Here is a 17408-nt window from a genome sequence, read left to right on the forward strand (position 1 = left end):
GCAGATGAGAATGTCTCGTAATATACTTGCATAATAACGCACCTTGAGAGGAATTTCTTAATTTTAGGCAGTCTTCGTATTACATGCTGGAGCATGAGGATTGATTGCCCTTGTAATTTTTAATCTAAGCTTTGAAGGGCTGCATATGCTGTCCATAAAGCATTTGACTCAATCATTATGACCCCAGAGCTCCTGGTAGGCTCATACAGCCTATGCTGCCATGGCTTCACTGCTCCAGTAACCGAGTTAGCTAGATAAAGTTAGCTCAGGAATGTTTGCACGAGCTGCAATTGCATCCTGGGACTGTAGTGCAGACATACCCTTACACTCCATTCTTGTGCTGAGAACTGCAAGGAGTCTATGTAGCCTTCTGGAGGTGCACTGTCTTCAAAGAGCCTCTGCCCACATGGTTCTCAGTGTAGGATCATGCAATGTTTGTAAAGCACTTTGAGATTTTCAGAGTTAAAATGATTGACTGCACAGCTTCACAATTAATATTATACAACTCCTCTACAGTATATATATGTACATCTCTGATGATACTTTCAGCCAATTGAGGCTCGTCAGAAAGATTAACTGAAAAGTTTATTATTAAAAGATTTCTGTGTATTAAACATTACGATAGTATTTCTAACCACAAAATCAATTAGGCCCAAATAAATTGTTGTTTGAATTAGCAGCATCAAGTCTCTATGATTTCTGGATCAGTAACATTAATTTTAAATACTACTTTCTGCTCATAGATACATAATAATAAAAACGGATAGTGCTTCATTAAAACATTGAGTAGAAAATAGATTGCTTTCATTTTTGTAACTCATTGTAATCTGTGATTTTCCTTTCAATGGGTTTACTCATCTTTATCTTCTCTTTTATAATGGTCCTGATAATTATTTTGTTTTTTATTACTTCATGAGGTGAACAAAAGATTTTCCATTGCTCAGAAAGCCACAGCGTAGCTGTATTAAAAATCTATGGGTTTGGCAATGATTCCATTTCCCTGTCGAATGTTATATAGGACACACTTTCCACTAATATAGAAGCCCCCATCTGTGTTGCTATAATTAACGATCAATAATTGTTTCCATTATCAAGCCTATTTTCAGAGACTGGTAACTAGGATTCCATTCCTGCAAGGAGATTGTGGGGGCAGATCCCTGAATCCACACAGCTCCAATGAAATAGTGCAAAATATTATCATCATCATTAGTAGCATTATCATGATTAATCTTATCACCATGGTTTTGGCATGAAGGATTGATTGTCTGTCTGTATTAATGTTTGGTGTTGTAAATGCAGCTTTTCGTTCAGTTCTTCTGTCATACTGATTGTTGTTTGCAGCTACAAACTGCATCTAACTAAAGAAATGTGGGATTCTGTTTATATTCTGTAATAGTAAAGAGTCTCCTTCTGACAGATGGCATGTTATGCCATCACAGTAGCACATTATTTGTACTCTCTGATGACTGCAAGTTTGCAGAGAATGTTACTCCTGTCATTCGTGATGATTTTTTTAAAAAGACATTTATATTGACAAATCATAGATGGCTGGAGAGCACACTTTGAGGTGGGCTGGACAAGTGATAAAAATAGGGGAAGAAAGACCGAGCAAAGAAAGCGTGGGAGGAAGAGGACAAGAAGAAAAGACATGGAAGACCGAGGATATGATGGAAAGAGTCTGTCAAGAGAAGATGGAAGAAAACAGGACTGGAACCCCAAGAGCTACAAAACCATGCCAGGGACCGTAATGAAGAAGAATCGTTGATAGCTCTGATCACATGTAAACAGGGAAAGGAACCAAGAAGTGAATGTTGGCAAAAGGTATTGGCGTTTAAGGTGGTGGTGGGTCCATTGCACTATTTTGGGGACATGTACTCTGAGAATCCTTTGCAGAACTTATACTTGTAGATAAATGAAACACGGAAGAAGAGATGTAGCTTCCCCCCCCTTCTCAGGAGATGAGATGAGACACAGCTTCCTTCCTCAGGCATCCTTTTAATCTACCTGTTATGTGCTGTTGCAACCCAGGCTGCCTACTTCTTGGAGATGACCTATCTCTTTTCAAACATTTTTGTACACAGCCCAGCACAATGTGGTCCTGATCACTGACTCTGCTGCTTAGAAACTACCCTGATATAAATAATTATCCATAAGTAACGTCTATGGGAAGCAATCTCCCAATGACCTTGGTCTTGCATTTGGCTGTCAAATTTCCTTTATAAAATTTTTGGTTTATACACTGATGTAAACATCACAGACATATAGAACCTCTGAATGCTAGAATACTAATGGATTTACCATATCTATCAAGGTACACCTCTCTGCTTCAGTGCTGATGAAGAGCAGTTGTGATATTGCAGCAGAGTGTACGGTGGGACATATTAGGAAATGGAAAGACAGTGTTCTCATACCAAGTTGTGACTTCAAGGACTTGAAAAAAAAGAAGAAATTTTACAGTAAATTAAAATGGACAGTGTGTTGAAATTTCAACTTTCCTCTCTTGGGTCCTGATCCAAGAAACCACTTATGCATCTGCTTAGATCTCACTGATTTCAGGACAACTTAAGTATATGTTTAAAGTTATGCACATGCTTGTGTTTTCTTGAACAGGGGCCTCTGTCACTTGGGAAGATTATTTTACTTCTTGTTTTTCAGTGACTGAATTGATCACTGTATTGGTTTACCCCCTCATTTTTCCTGCCTACAACTAATAGTCTTAGAAGCTTGAAGCAACTACATGGCATCCAAAAGATTTAATATTTGCCAAGGTTTAAGAAATGCAGCCTCAAACTGACAATAAGTACAATAGTGTTTTAAAAACTATGCTCATTATCAGTGATATATTTGCACAAATTTTCTCTTATATACAAAACCATGGCTGCATTTAGATAGCAACTTGATGTGTGAGCAGCAAGTCACGCTTGGGCATGAGTTATGGTGTAATAATTCACACCTTGTGCACTGTTAGAATGAGGCTGAAGGCCGAGTGCTGTTAAATGCAGCAGGTATGAATTACGGCACTCCAGCTCACAGGCTGGAGTGTCTGACTTGGATTATAAAATAGCCTTATGCAAATATACTTCAAAAGTGACAGCACAAATGAGCAGGAATAATTGGGGGCAGCTCCCAAATGTCCATGGGAATCCCAGACTGATGCTTGCTTGAGTTAGATTATTAGTATTATCCCATTTTACAGAATGGGGGAAGCTGATGCATAGAGTCAACATGTACAAAAGCAGCCTCTGATTTTGTGTGCCTAACACCACACACTTGGCCTCATTGTCAGAATGGCGGTGAACCAATCACTGAAACAGATACCATGCAGTTCTGCAGGTGCTTATTGACTCTGAAAACCAGGAGCACATTGTTTTGCATTATTCAGCATTTAAAATCTGTGATTTAATGGCCAGTATATAATTTGAAAATTGAACCAACCTTCTTTAGAAGGAGACATGGTAATAGATCCATGCACATCCTTATTGTTATAAACCCGTTTCAATTACCAACAGATTATAAGGGCTCCGAACAGAGAGTGGCCAGTGGTTATCTTAGAAAAGGAGAAACTGCTGAGTGCTCACTATCAAAGTGAGGCTGGGTAATAAAATCAGTTCTTATGAAGCACTAAATCAACTTCAGATTGGATGGGTGTGCTGGGGAAGCCGAGAACCTAGTGTGATCAAATGAACTGAACAGCTGCTAGGTGCCAATTTACAACAATGCTATAAACAGCTGATTTGATGTTTTTTTTCTCTTAGGAGATTAGTATTTAAGATGCAACTGGCTATTTAATATTCTCCAGAATACTCCCTTGAAAAAGACCTAGGAGCTGAAATGTCAAGAATATACCTCTAAACAATGGCATTATTTATGAGCTTATCTTCTAGTCTTTTTAAAAAGTTGTGCAACTGATGCATTGCAGATTTTATAAAGAAAAGAGTCCATAACATCCTATTGTCCATTTCCATAGTCGTCATATGGCCCAACCCTGGAATATGATAGCACCCTTGACTTCCATTGTAGTCAGATTGTTTGTTCATGACAGAAAAGCTAAGTCCCCATTTCAAACAGTATATAGCTCACAAGTGTTTTATTATATGTACTTGGCTAGGATTTTTCACAGGAGCCTAAGGAAGTTAGGGATCTAGATTCCACTGAAATTCCCCAGGATTGAGCATCTAACTCACACCTTTGCACATCCCATCCTTTCTGGACAGGGCTCACACTAGCCTAAGAACCAAAAAGGAGCTGACTTTCACTTATTGTTTTTCAGGGCTATGGCAGTATCTGTATTAAACTTAATCATATCATACTACTGTGATGACACTAATTAAGGCTCAGGGCCTGCAAATGCTTATGCAATTTAGGATTGAGTGAGGTTTCTCATGCACATGTAATAGAATAGAGAGCCTCTGGAAACATCAGATGGATAAAAGTTGTAGGCTGTTCAACAGTGAATGTCAAATTCCCCAGACAGAAGCTTGTCTGAATTCAGCTGTCTCTGTAAGACTCTAAAAAGATCTTCCAACTTAAAAAAAGAAAAGTCACTTGCCACGAGGATTGGTTTCATAATGTCCCTATCGCCCTTTTGTAGGGGACTACTTCAGCAGGTCTTGACCTCTGGATCTGACAGCTGAGTTTCTGCTAAGGCTAACATTAAGAAAGACAACATTGGCATGGAAGACTGAATAACAATTTAAAAGCAGGACTCCTCTTTACCCTGTAATATTGCTGCTCTGCTCATCCTCTGTCTTATCTAGCAGTAGAGCTGGCAAACTTCTCACAAAAATCCTACAAAGCAAATTGGTGCAGTCTTGCCAAACTACCCTGTTCATCAAGTAGGCATTTTCGATGGTATGTAATTTACCTCCTTAACCAAGAACTAGCTCTGTCCATACGTGATATAATTTTGCCGTAACGTTTTTCTTTTTTGTTTAATTAATCTGAAACCACAATCAGAGGCATGGGGATTTTGTCAGGCACCCACAAATAAATGCAATGGTAGTCATGCGGCTATGTCCCAGCGCAACAATTTGGAAGTTAATGGATGTTCTACTACGGGCTATTATAATATATCAGTATTGGCTGGAAAATACTTTTCCTGGGGAAAAAAGAACTTCCAAGACTCCATTATTTTACTCTGAGGTGTCTCATATTTTTTCAACCCTTCATTCTGAATAGTTTCAGAACACCCCACACCTCAAAGTATGGCCCCAGTGTCTCGCCACTCAAACCCAATCCACACACGCTTTTTTTGCATTGGCTTTACATTTAGTTACTGGCCCAAACAAATTAAAATATGGGCTATTGTGGGGAGGCGGGAAGGGAGGGGAATCATTAAGTTCTGATTATCTTACTTATACTTAGTATTGTCATAATCACTTTAGATTACCAGTCAAAAAAATGTTGAAAAAATATTTGAAGAACCCCTTAAAAATTCGTTACCTGTAAAGGCATAAACTTGAAAAAACAAACCTGCCTACTTAGCTGTAGACATTTATACCAGGCTTATTGCTGTAGTATCTAAAAACATTGAGTGCCTGAATCAACCTGTTAACATGAATCAAATCTCTTCAAACAAATCAGGCCGTTGAAATGTTTTCTGTGTAACCAGAGCCTGATGATTCATTATTTAGAGAAACCTTTAGATGACTGAATAACGTAATACAAATGTTGAGATTAAAAATAGCTGCTTCTATTCTTTTTTGTTATTCAAATAATATTAAATTCTTCTCCTTCTCTGGTGGGCAAAATGTATCCACTACAAATATTTTTCCTTTGCTAACCCTTAAACCCATGTGCTTTTCAAGCGGGGTGCAATGAGGGGCAGCTTTAGACATTTTGCCGCCCCAAGCACGACGTCATGCCGTGGGGGGCGCTCTGCCGCTCGCTGGTCCCCCGGCTCCGGTGGACCTCCCGCAGGCGTGCCTGCGGAGGGTCCGCTGGTCCCGCGGCTTCGGTCGAGCCGCGCGACCAGCGGACCCTCCGCAGGCTTGCCTGCGGGAGGTCCACCGGAGCTGCGGGACTAGTGGACCCTCTGCAGGCATGCCACCAAAGGCACCCTGCCTGCCACTCTCCTGGCGACCGGCAGAGTGCCCCCCATGGCATGCCGCCCCAAGCAGGCGCTTGGCGTGCTGGGGCCTGGGGCCTGGAGCCGCCCCTGGGTGCAACAGACATTTAAGGCTCTGTCTACAGTACAAAGATAAGTTGACCTATGTTAGGTTACCTTGCAGCCACTACACTAATTACTGCAGTGGCTGTTGTCCACTTTGCCCTCCTGTCGGTGGTGTGTCTCCTCACTAGGAGTGCTTCCACCAACTGAAGAGCGGCAGTGTGGGGCACTGAGAGCCAGGGCTCTTAGCTCCATGCAGCTCTCTACCAGGAGCCCAGCTGCCCCTTGGGGCTTTTCTTGCTTTCAACCTCCCAGCTGGGAGCAAGGGCGCAGCCACCCAGGGCTTCTTGCCTCCGAGGGGGAGATCTGCACCTGGAGTCCAGTCAACTGCTGTGCTCCTGAGGAGGAGCAGGGAGCTGGGACCCTGGTGGAGAGCAAGGCTTACTCTGGATAGTGGGGAACCTGGGCACCAGTTCAAGCCATGAGCCTGGGTGACAACCTGGCTTGGAGCAGAGCCCAGGCAGCAGACCATGAGCCCACTTTCTTGACAAGGATGACAGCTAACAGCCACTGCAAGGAACATAGGTTTACACAGACATTGCGTCACCCTAACTACACCAGCATAAGCCCTATGCCTCGCACTGAGATGGTTTTATGATGTGGACGCAGGAGGGGAGTTACATAGGCGGGAGGAGCATTTCAGATGGTTTTATGATGTGGACGCAGGAGGGGAGTTACATAGGCGGGAGGAGCATTTCAGTGTGTACACTTCCGTTGTTGGTCAACAAAAGCTGACAGTTGTCAACAAAACTGTAGTATAGACAAAGCCTAAGACTGTCTTTAAAGTAAGAACATTGTTTTCATATTTATACATGAACAATGGAAGGTGGCAGTTTTTATTTTTATCCTTTGCTTTTGCGGTTTTTTACAGTCTGGCGGAAAATGCCTTGTTGAATTTCTGCATTTCTGCACCACGCTAAACTGTGATAGCAGTCACATTAGCTACCCCTGTGACTGATGTCCTTCGACGTGATGTGTCATAGCACGGATGCACTAGCCTGGAAATTCAAGCAGGACTTTGGAAGGGTGGAAGTGGCTGTTGTTCCCACCGTCCTCCTATTAAAAAAAAAAAATCATCAGGGAGCAAAGAAAAGTCAAGACTACATCTGGGAAACGTGGGAGATGTTGGGTGACTCCTTTTATTCCCGCATTCAGGCCAGCGCTAGGAAAGAAGAAATGCGTAGATTAGCTGAGGGATGAAGTTGACATGTTTCAGGGGAGGATCTGAGCAGTTTCTAGTGGGGCTGTGGTTTCTCACTGACTTTTGAATAGCTGACCCTCTCTCCTAGGCCCTGTCTGCCACCTCCAGCTGTCCTCGCTTAGCTCTGTTAACGGGGCTCCGCTCTCCCCCCTGCTCCGTGGCCGAGAAGAGACGGTGCTGGAGGTTCGGCAGCCGTCTGGGCCTGCGGCTCTGCCCCACCAGCCTGACGTCCCGGCCCCAGCTCATTGTGACGCCGGGCGCTGCCCAGCGGGCGGCTGGGGCGGACGTCGCCATGCGCTGGTGGGCAGCTCTCAGCCCCCGGGGCGCCTCCTGCCCCCTGCTGCCGCCTCCCTCGGGCTCCCCGCTCCCTCCCGCCGCCCCTTTCTCCCGCTTCCCTTTGCTGCCGGGGATCGGGGCCGCCCCGCCGCCGCAGCGCATGGCCGGCCAGTTCGGGAGCATCCTGGTCGGCTCCTACCTGGAGATCAAGCGCAGCGACGGGCGCATCCACCCGGCGCTGGTCACGGCGCTGCACCGGGACAGCTCCAGCCTCACCGTGGAGTGGGTCGAGCAGGGGGCCAACAAGGGCAAGAGGGTGGAGCTGCAGCTCGCCTTCGCCCTCAACCCCCACCTGGCCCCCGCCGCGCCCTGCTCCGCCCAGGGCGACCAGAGCCTCCCGGCCGGGCCGGCGGCGACGCCCGCCCAGCTGGAGAAGCCCTGCGGGGACGGCGGAGAGCCGGAGCCCGGCCGGCCCCGCGCGGGGCGCTGCAGCCCCGGCAGGAAATCGCCGTGCGTGCGGCAGGTGGAGCGGCTGCAGGAGCTGCGCCAGAAGCGGCGGCGGCGGCAGCGGGAGCTGCGGGAGCAGCGAGCCCAGCAGGCGGCCGGCTCGCCGCACCCCAACTACGACGTGATCTGCATGATCCAGGAGTACCGGGGCCGCCTGCACGGCGGGGCGCTGGGCGGCCCCGAGCCCGGCCCCCAGCACCGGATCCGCGTCTGCGTCCGCAAGCGGCCGCTCAACCCGCGGGAGGCCGGGCTGCAGGACTTCGACGTGGTGACCGTGCCCTGCCGGGGCGTGGTGGTGGTGCACGAGGCCCGGCAGAGGCTGGACCTGAGCCGCTACCTGGAGAGCCAGACCTTCCGCTTCGACCACGCCTTCGACGAGAGCGTCCCTAACGAGCTGGTGTACAGGCACACGGCCCAGCCGCTGGTGGAGAGCATCTTCCGCGGGGGCATGGCCACCTGCTTCGCCTACGGCCAGACGGGGAGCGGCAAGACCCACACCATGGTGGGAGACCTCTCCGCCAAGGGCCAGGGCTGCCCCAAGGGCATCTACACCCTGGCAGCCCAGGATGTCTTCTGCTGGCTTCGGGAGCCCAGCTACGAGCAACTGGAGCTCCAGGTCTACGGGGCTTTCTTTGAGATCTATGGGGGCAAGGTGTACGACCTGCTCAACTGGAGGAATAGGCTGAATGTGCTGGAAGATGGCAAGCAGCAGATCCAGGTGGTGGGGCTGCAGGAGGAGGAGGTCAGCTGCGTGGAGGATGTCATGAAGCTCATCGAGATGGGCAACAGGTGCAGGACGTCAGGCCAGACCTCTGCCAACACCCACTCCTCCCGCAGCCATGCCATCTTCCAGATCATCCTCCGGAAGAGAGGGAAGCTGCACGGCAAGTTTTCCCTAATTGACTTGGCTGGGAATGAGAGAGGAGCCGACACCGGCAGTGCGGACAGGCGGACGAGGCTGGAAGGGGCTGAGATTAACAAGAGTCTCCTGGCACTCAAGGAATGCATCAGGGCCCTCGGGCGCAACAAAGCCCATACCCCATTCAGGGCTAGCAAACTCACCCAGGTTTTAAGGGACTCGTTCATAGGGGAGAACTCATGCACGTGCATGATCGCCACCATCTCTCCAGGGATGAGATCCTGTGAGCACACTCTCAATACTCTAAGGTATGCCAACAGGGTGAAGGAACTGACTGTAGATCCTAATTCTCTTGGACAGTTACATCCAGTCATCACCCAGTTCCCATATCAGCTGGATGACCTGAAGAAACCATGGACTGTACAGAGCTTGCCTGAAACAGATGAGTTCAAAGTATTTTGTGTACAGAAAGAGGAGGAAGTCTCTCCTCAGTTGTTTACTTTCAATGCCAGAGAGAAAGCCCAGAAGAAAAGAAAAGAGTTGGATGAGAAAGCACTTATAGATGAGCACCAGGAGTCTCTTCGGTGGTTGAAAGTGTTCCTGGAAGTGGCTGAAGAAATAGATTATGACGTGGATTTTTATGCTGCACAGTTTGAAGCAGTCCTGGGGCAAAAGATTGGCATTCTGACTGAGATCCAAGATAAAGTGAAATCATTCCGGTCAATCCTGCGTAAGGAACAACATGGCGGCAACCAGATCAGTGTGAAGAGATCCCGTGTTCTGTAAATTGGGCAGAAAGATTGTAAACTACCTTAAGATGGCAATTGTTATGATACCGTGGCTCTAGCCACCCAACAACTTGATTGCTTAAAGGATACTTAAAAGATGTCCTGTTTGTTTCTCTCTTGAACGGCATTTCGGGCTAGAGTGAAAACATTCCTGAGATATCACCAGATAGTTTCTCATTGCAGATAGCAGAACCATGCAGGGTGTAGGGGCTAATCACTAGGGAAAAGCAGGGAACTCAGAGAAAAGAAATTGAATCTCACATATGCAGGCTTCCCTCATATCCCTTTAAAATATATATATTTGTACCTTTCTAGATACTGCCTATTCCTGCATTCTGTCAAGCTGTACCAACTTGAGAACAGATTCCCAGGGAGTTAGGCATTTTGAGTGATTTTAAAAGGTGTTAGAGTGCAAAGCGCTGTTTTTTCTATTCTGAGAGTGATACTTTTGGGGAATATTATTGGGGTTATTTTGTGTCTATAAGCAATAAGCATATAGAATATGCCCCTTCTATTTTTTCTCTCTCACCTCTATTCTTGCGAGTCATTTAAAAAAATAAAAGAAAAACTTCTTCCTTCCCAGAAATCAGGCCAAGGAATAAGATACTGTCCTATGACAGTCCTATGGGGAGAAATTCAAAATCAAAAGTGATGTGCCTTCAAGGGCTTGAGAGGGAACTAGAGGATATAGTGCCCTGTATCAAAGACCTTGAAGAGAAACAATTTGCCAGACCAAAGGGCCAGAAAAGCTGCATTTGCACATTACTGTGCTAAAGGCATAAGATGAAAGATAGCCGTAGATTGTTGCATCATCCCTGATGTGAAATACTACAGAAACTGCTCTTTGTTGGATAGCAGTTATGCTAAACCTTCTGGTACACATCTAGACTTCTTATTCATTTTAGAAATTAATTTGGTTATATTCCTGAGCGATATAGGGCAACAAATAAATATTTGTGAGATTAAAATGTGTAAATAATACAGAATTAATTGATGGCAATCTCTGCTCTTTTCCTCTTCCTACTTGGCTTTTGATACCATCAACCAGCTTATCCTATTGCGTGTCTGAGGACCTGGTCCAGAGCCTGTTGAAGTCAACAGAAGAACGCCTGTCGACTTCAATGGCCTTTGGAATGGGCTCAGAACTAGAAGCTGATGTCTCCAATAGTCTCCTTCATAGCTCCGATGCCATCAGTCATTCTAATGCTCCCTTTCCATTTCTGGTAGAAGATTTGTCCTCTTGTCCCTTTAGCGGTGGGCAGCTGTGTTGAAGGAAGCAGTATCTACAGTGGTGAATTCGTTAGACACAAATGTTTAAATGCTGATTGACTAGTGGTAATACTCAGACTTTTCATCTTCAAAGCCCTTTTCAAACATAGCTGTATTAACATCCTATTTCTTCCAGCACTAATAGTGTATGCAATTACTTCATTCTTCTCTGGCTAGCATTATTGCATGTCAAATTAAGAGATGCTGTTTCCAAGAGCAAGTACAAAAGCCTGGGAAATAGCAGCTTCCAGCTGAAAAAAAGTCTCTGGTATTCCAAAAATAACTTTGGGAGAGGATGGGGAGTTCCCCCTCCATTACGGCTCCTTCCTGGTTTTTGTGGAAGAGAAAACTCTTTGAGTTTTCCCATTTGGCATCTCCTCTGAATTCTTGTATCAGAGGTGATGGAGAGGTGGGGTTGAAAGAGATACCAGATCCTAAATCCCACCTAGGCCTGCATCCCACCTAAATCCCATCGGGAGCTGCACTGCCAGGTAATCACAAGGTGATGATGCTGGGAAACTTCCCCTGACCCTTCCCTTTAACTGTATGTGTGTGAAGAGGAGGGTTCCACAGCTTGGAGCTTCTCTGTGAAGAAGCTAATACAGCCTGGAGTCATAATATCTTTTGCACAGATTCCCTTTAGGGACTAGGGGTGGGTGATGTTCTCTCCCTGTGCTTGTCCTATATGCTGATTCCAGGCCTATGTTCCTAATGCTAGGGTGTGAGGTCATGTCCAAGATGTAAAGCTGAGGAATAAAGTATATTAGCGACATGGTTATGCATTGAGTTAGGCATATTAGAAGTAGAGATTTAATGAGCTGAAAAAAATTCTAGCAGACAGTATGGTCTGCATCATAGGCACGAAACAGAACATTCTGTTTTTGTTTATACCTACATCAGGAGTCAGCAATCTTGGGCACATGGCCCATCAGGGTAATCCGCTGGTGCGTCGCAAGACGTTTTGTTTACACTGACCGTCTGCAGGCACGGCCCCCCACAGCTCCCAGTGGCCACAGTTCGCCGTTCCCAGACAATGGGAGCGGCAGGAAGCGGTGCAGGCCACAGAGACTTGCTGGCCACTGCTTCTCGCAGCTCCCATTGGTTGGGAACAGTGAACCGTGGCCACTGGGAGCCTCCGGACAGTCAACGTAAACAAAATGTCTCGTGACCCACCAGCGGATTACCTTGATGGGCTGCATGCCAAAGGTTGCCAACCCATGACCTACATGATAAGGAATCTCTCTGGGTCTCGGCTTGGGAAGTGACTCAAAAGCACAGTCTACTGGTTCCTAGGGAACTAGCAAAGTAATTAATTGAATGAGCATTTGCCATTAGAATCATTATATAATTTATAGATTCAGCTTGTTTCTCCCTTCCTGTAATTTGATTATCTTCTCTTCTATATCATCCTTTGCTTTAGCAAACTTGCTGCATAATCAGAAATCATTTGATATGTATAGAGGTGAGCAAAACTCATCCATTATGGTTTCTGGGGCTTTGTCCAAGCTTTTTCTTTGGTTTTCCTGTATGTGGATTTGCAACAGCGAACTTCACTTGGTGTTTTGGGTTTGAAATTGTGGATTAAGCAGATTTAAAAAACAAACAAACAAAGAAACCTAGCAACAACAAACACACATGTAAATTATTCTGCATTGACTGAATTGAAGAATTAAATGAAAAATCCTGGTTTTTGAAAGTGTCCATGGCTTTGCTCTGTGAACTTGTATCCACCTTCTTCCCTGGCCACACCTAGGGCCTTGGCTTGCTTTCTTGATCTGCCTTTACCACTCTATATTTGGGAGTTATTCACTCACCTGTGCAGTCCCAGCTGGAAATCCTCCCTTTCAGCTGCTCAGTCATTTCCTCTCTTCTGAGCTCCCCTAGCATGGCCAGCTCTCAAGTCTCTCAAAATTTGGTGGTTTTCTTTAATACTGCAGCTCCTGGAGCCACGGTATGTGAAAATCACAGCTTTCATTTTTTTAAGTAACTTGGTGGGCTGCGTGGTTGTGGAGAAAAGCTATGAAAACATGAAACATAAATGCTTATAAACCAGAAAACCAATAGAAAAACAAAAACATTTTGTTTAAATAAATTTCATGATTTTGGGGGGGGGAGGTGACTTACTATTTTTTAAGTCGGCAGTACTGCTCTCCTTAACCCATCCTGTGCTCATTAGTATCTGGTTGACTCTGCAAAGTATTGTCTGGGTAAGAATCAAGGGACAGAGGCTACCTGGCCCTATGTGCACATTGAGATCAGGAGGAGGCATAAATAGCCTACTCCTGAGCAGACCAAAGCAAGGGCCCAACAGAATTGCAGCTCTGACATCCTGGGGTGCACAGGAGCTGTTGCTGTTTCTCAGAGAGGAATCAGAGCCACGAATTCACCATTCCATCCATCTCAAAACACAGGCATTTGTAACCCACTGGTGAGTGTATTACAAGTTCCCCGCTTTGCCCTAGCTGCAGAGGAAACAAGTCTGTTACAACCCAGATTCTGCTTTTAGCACTGAAGGTGTAGTTCAGGCCCCAATGCGTCAGCCAAGGTGGTGACTGTCACACATTGACTAGTGGGGCTGCTTAATCTGCGCCCTACAAAGGGTATGCAGCCCCTGTGCACCCAGGAACTCTGGAAGACAGAGTGCCTCTAGGTGTTGCTACTGAGGCGGTGTGTGTCCTCTGCGCTACATGCAGTTTGCTCAGTTTAGCACTGACACTGTGGATTTGTCCCTATGTTCTTTCTTTTTTTACTATCCCAGTACTATATCTCATCACGTTGTTATTATTGTGCTAAAACTTGAGGTCCTTTGTCAGATTTTTCTGTTTCTCTGCTCAGGCAAACCTCAAGACAGATGGAACTAATACTAGTTGCACCCAGTAACAAATGTTTAGTAATGCACATCAATTTTTTTTACTTTCACAGATGCTAGGATTTTGCATTATAGAGATGTATGATTCTTAAACTAATTTCAACAAAGCCAGGAAAGTGATCTCTATTGGCAATACAATAAAACCACATTTAAATGAATGATTTTTTCATAGCACCTATTTTATATGCTAGAAGGTTATGTTTGAAATTCCACTGCACTAACAGGCAATACTGAAAAAACTCTTAGTACACATTACATTTCAAATTCTCACATCTCCCACTTAGCATCGTGAGATAACAAACCTTTCTCCAACTGAATCTAAAAATAGGATTTATGAGGTGTTTGTATCTCCTTCGTTTTATTGTCGACCGGAGCAAGCGACATCTCAGCGAGAACTTTGAAGGACATTCTGTTCTGCAGCAATTCACCTTGCAGTGTGCCTCTCATCCTCGATTGCTACTAGAAATGTGTGCACAGAAACAAGGATTGTATCCCTCAGGATATTTCTTGAAGATTTCCCTCTTTTTGTGTTTTCACATTTAGAGTTGTTGTTCTGCTGGTGCCTTCCCAATCATTTTCTCCGTAGCAGATTGTGATGTGATGTGATATACGAGGATAAGACTTCGAGTTGAGGGGGGGAAAAACAAGAGTAGGTGAAGTCTCAGACACAAGAATCCTGTTTTTGTGTGAAAATCTCTATTGATAAATAAACAGGGAAGAGGAATTTTTAATAAAATTAAGATTTGTCACAAAATTGTCTAAATATGAGGCTGAGGCAGGTCTACAGGCTGTAGCCAGCTATTTTGCTATAGATATATGGGCATATTCTAACAATGACTCTCAACCTTTCTAGACTACTGTACCCCTTTTAGGAGTTTGATTTGTCTTGCATACCCCCAAGTTTCACCTCACTTAAAAATTACGTGCATACAAAAGTGTCACAGCACACTACTACTGCAAAAATAGCTGACTTTCTTATTTTTACCATATAATTATAAAATAAATCATTTGGAATATAAACATTATACTTACATTTCAGTGTATAGTATATAGAGCAGTATAAACAAGTTGTATGAAATTTTAGTTTATACTGACTTCGCTAGTGCTTTTTCTGTAGCCTGATGTAAAACTAGGCAAATATCTAATTGAGAACCACTGGATTAAAGCAGTAATGCAAAAGCCAACGGGTCTCAAGCCTGTAAGACAACAACTTAGTCAAATTAACTCAAGCTAAGAGCTATAGACTTGACATAAGCAACTAACTAGTAGGAGACCCTATGTCACAAGATAGTGTTGTTACCCGCTGACAGATAACCTTAAGCTGGTATAAAATGGCACCTTGTGATATCTTAAGTTAGAAACTCAGCAGATGTCCAACCCTAAGAATGCTATGGTAACCAATTGTATGCAGTGTTGTTGTAGTTGTGTTGGTCCCAGGCTATTAGAGAGTCAAGGTGGGTGAGGTAATATCTTTTATTGGACCAACTTCTGTTGGTGAGAGAGACAAGCTTTTGAGCTTACGCAGAGCTCTTCTTCAGGAATCTTCAGACAAGTTCTAGAGTTTGTTGCTCTCAAATAAATGATATTATGTCCTGGTAACTATACAATAATGAGCTTAAGGTAAAAGGCTGAGCATGAATAGGGTGAGGAAATACAGATGAGGAAAGGACACCGACACCTCTACTGAATATGTATTCAGCATAGTGGGTGTTAGCATGGCCTATGATAAAAGGTGGTGTTCAGCCCAGGCATTCCTGGGAGATTTTCTGGAACCTGATAGGGCAAGGACTACTTGTAGGCCATCTTACCTACTATGGGGCTCCCCAGCAAAGTGAGTTTGCAAGTTCTGGATGCTTGTATTATCTCTGTCTACTTTGCTATGTTATAGTGTTTGCGATATTACTGATTGTGCTACTAAAGCTATCACAAATTCAGAAGGTCCTCCCTAAAGTATGAGTGTCTCATTACACTGGAGTCCTCACTCCCAAACTAACTGTCATTCTGTGGCCAATCTTGAGGCAGCTGAAACCTGCCAAACCACGTCATGTTAATTGGAAATTCCAAATAATACATAATCAACAGACCAGACAGCAAGGGAAACTTCTCAGGAAGCCCCTTGAGCTTTAAGCATCTGCTTTCTGTTACCCCTTGGATTTGAGCCAGTAGAGTGCCCTAAAGTGATTTGAGATGCCCCATAATGCATAGCAGTGGAGCATGCTAAATTCAAACACAAGAGAAAGCAAATGTCAGGAGGAAAGAATATGTGACTGGCCAGGCACTGAGGTAGCTGGGCCCACCAAAAACTCACAGCAGGAAATGTTGGCAGCCGCACTTCCAGCCCCTTTGTCTGGAGGGAGAAAATATTGGCCCACTTTCTCTTAGCCCTTGGAGCTGCTTAGGGGCGATGTGTGTGTGAATAGACTGTTCTTCTTTCAGTGGATGGGCTTCCCCCTAACACTGAAGCTGCTATATGTGATCGGTCACATTTTCAGTGGGGCTTTTTAACTGCGTGTACAAAATTTATGAGTTAATGTGTCAAACTTGGCGTTTCTGCACATAAAACGGGCAACTGTGCCTGAAAAGTCTTTCACTTTGCAGTGGTGTAAATGGCACACAAAGTGCAGGGCAACAACCGTCTGCTTCTTTCCATGCTTTCTCCTCCTTCAGTTTTCTCCCTATCTCCTGCTGCTTTGTGGAGTTACTTTTGAGGCCCTACTATCACCTCCAGTGCTCTCAGTGTCACGGTTGATTACCTAATAATCCTTTCCCTCTTCTTATTGGTTTGCCAATCAGCTCACCTCCCCATACTTGGAATGGCTGCTTCCTGAGGATGGGTGTAAATAAGGCCAGGTCTGCACTCCAGAGTTAAGTCAACTCAGCTACGTTGCTTAGGTGAGTGAAAAATCCATACTTCCGAGCAATATAGTTAAACTGACTTAATCCCCAGTGGAGACAACACAAGGTCAACAGAAGAATTCTTCTGCCAACCTGGCTGGCGCCTCTAAGGGAGGTTAATTAACGACGCTGATGGGAGAACCCCTCCCGTTGCTGTAGTGAATGTCTACACTGAAGTGCTTCAGTGATGCAGCTGCAGTTTTTCAAGTATAGACAATCTCTATGTCCATTTTAAAGAGAAGAAATTGAACCTGTGAAGTTTTACCAGCCTTTCAAGAAGCTCCCTAAAACATACTTCACTTTCGATCACTCGTAATAACTCTGTAAGTATGGAGGGAATAAACTATCTATTTTTGAGTGACTCTGTCTGCATGAAGTCATCATTAAAGGATAATCTGCATTATAGGTTTTTTTCATCAGTACATATTCTTTTAAATATATATGTATATTTATGTATGTACCAATGAGAGGGTAGATTAGTGTTAAAAAATGTATCACGTGTTTGTGATCTCCCTGGAGTCATGTCATCCCTCTTTGACTTATCAGCTCTGCACAAGGTCAGTAGAATGACCAAT

The 17408-nt window shown here is 44.7% G+C and overlaps 1 protein-coding gene across 1 annotated transcript; it reads left to right on the plus strand.

The window, feature by feature from the left end:
- Nucleotides 1-7806: 7806 nt before the first annotated feature.
- Nucleotides 7807-9798, plus strand: KIF2B (kinesin family member 2B). The gene has a single exon (XM_050920114.1). The coding sequence runs from the start codon at nucleotides 7807-7809 to the stop codon at nucleotides 9796-9798; it is 1992 nt and encodes a 663-aa protein (XP_050776071.1).
- Nucleotides 9799-17408: the final 7610 nt, after the last annotated feature.

The sequence above is a fragment of the Gopherus flavomarginatus genome, chromosome 12 (assembly GCF_025201925.1).
Source record: "Gopherus flavomarginatus isolate rGopFla2 chromosome 12, rGopFla2.mat.asm, whole genome shotgun sequence".
Lineage (NCBI taxonomy): Eukaryota > Metazoa > Chordata > Testudines > Testudinidae > Gopherus > Gopherus flavomarginatus.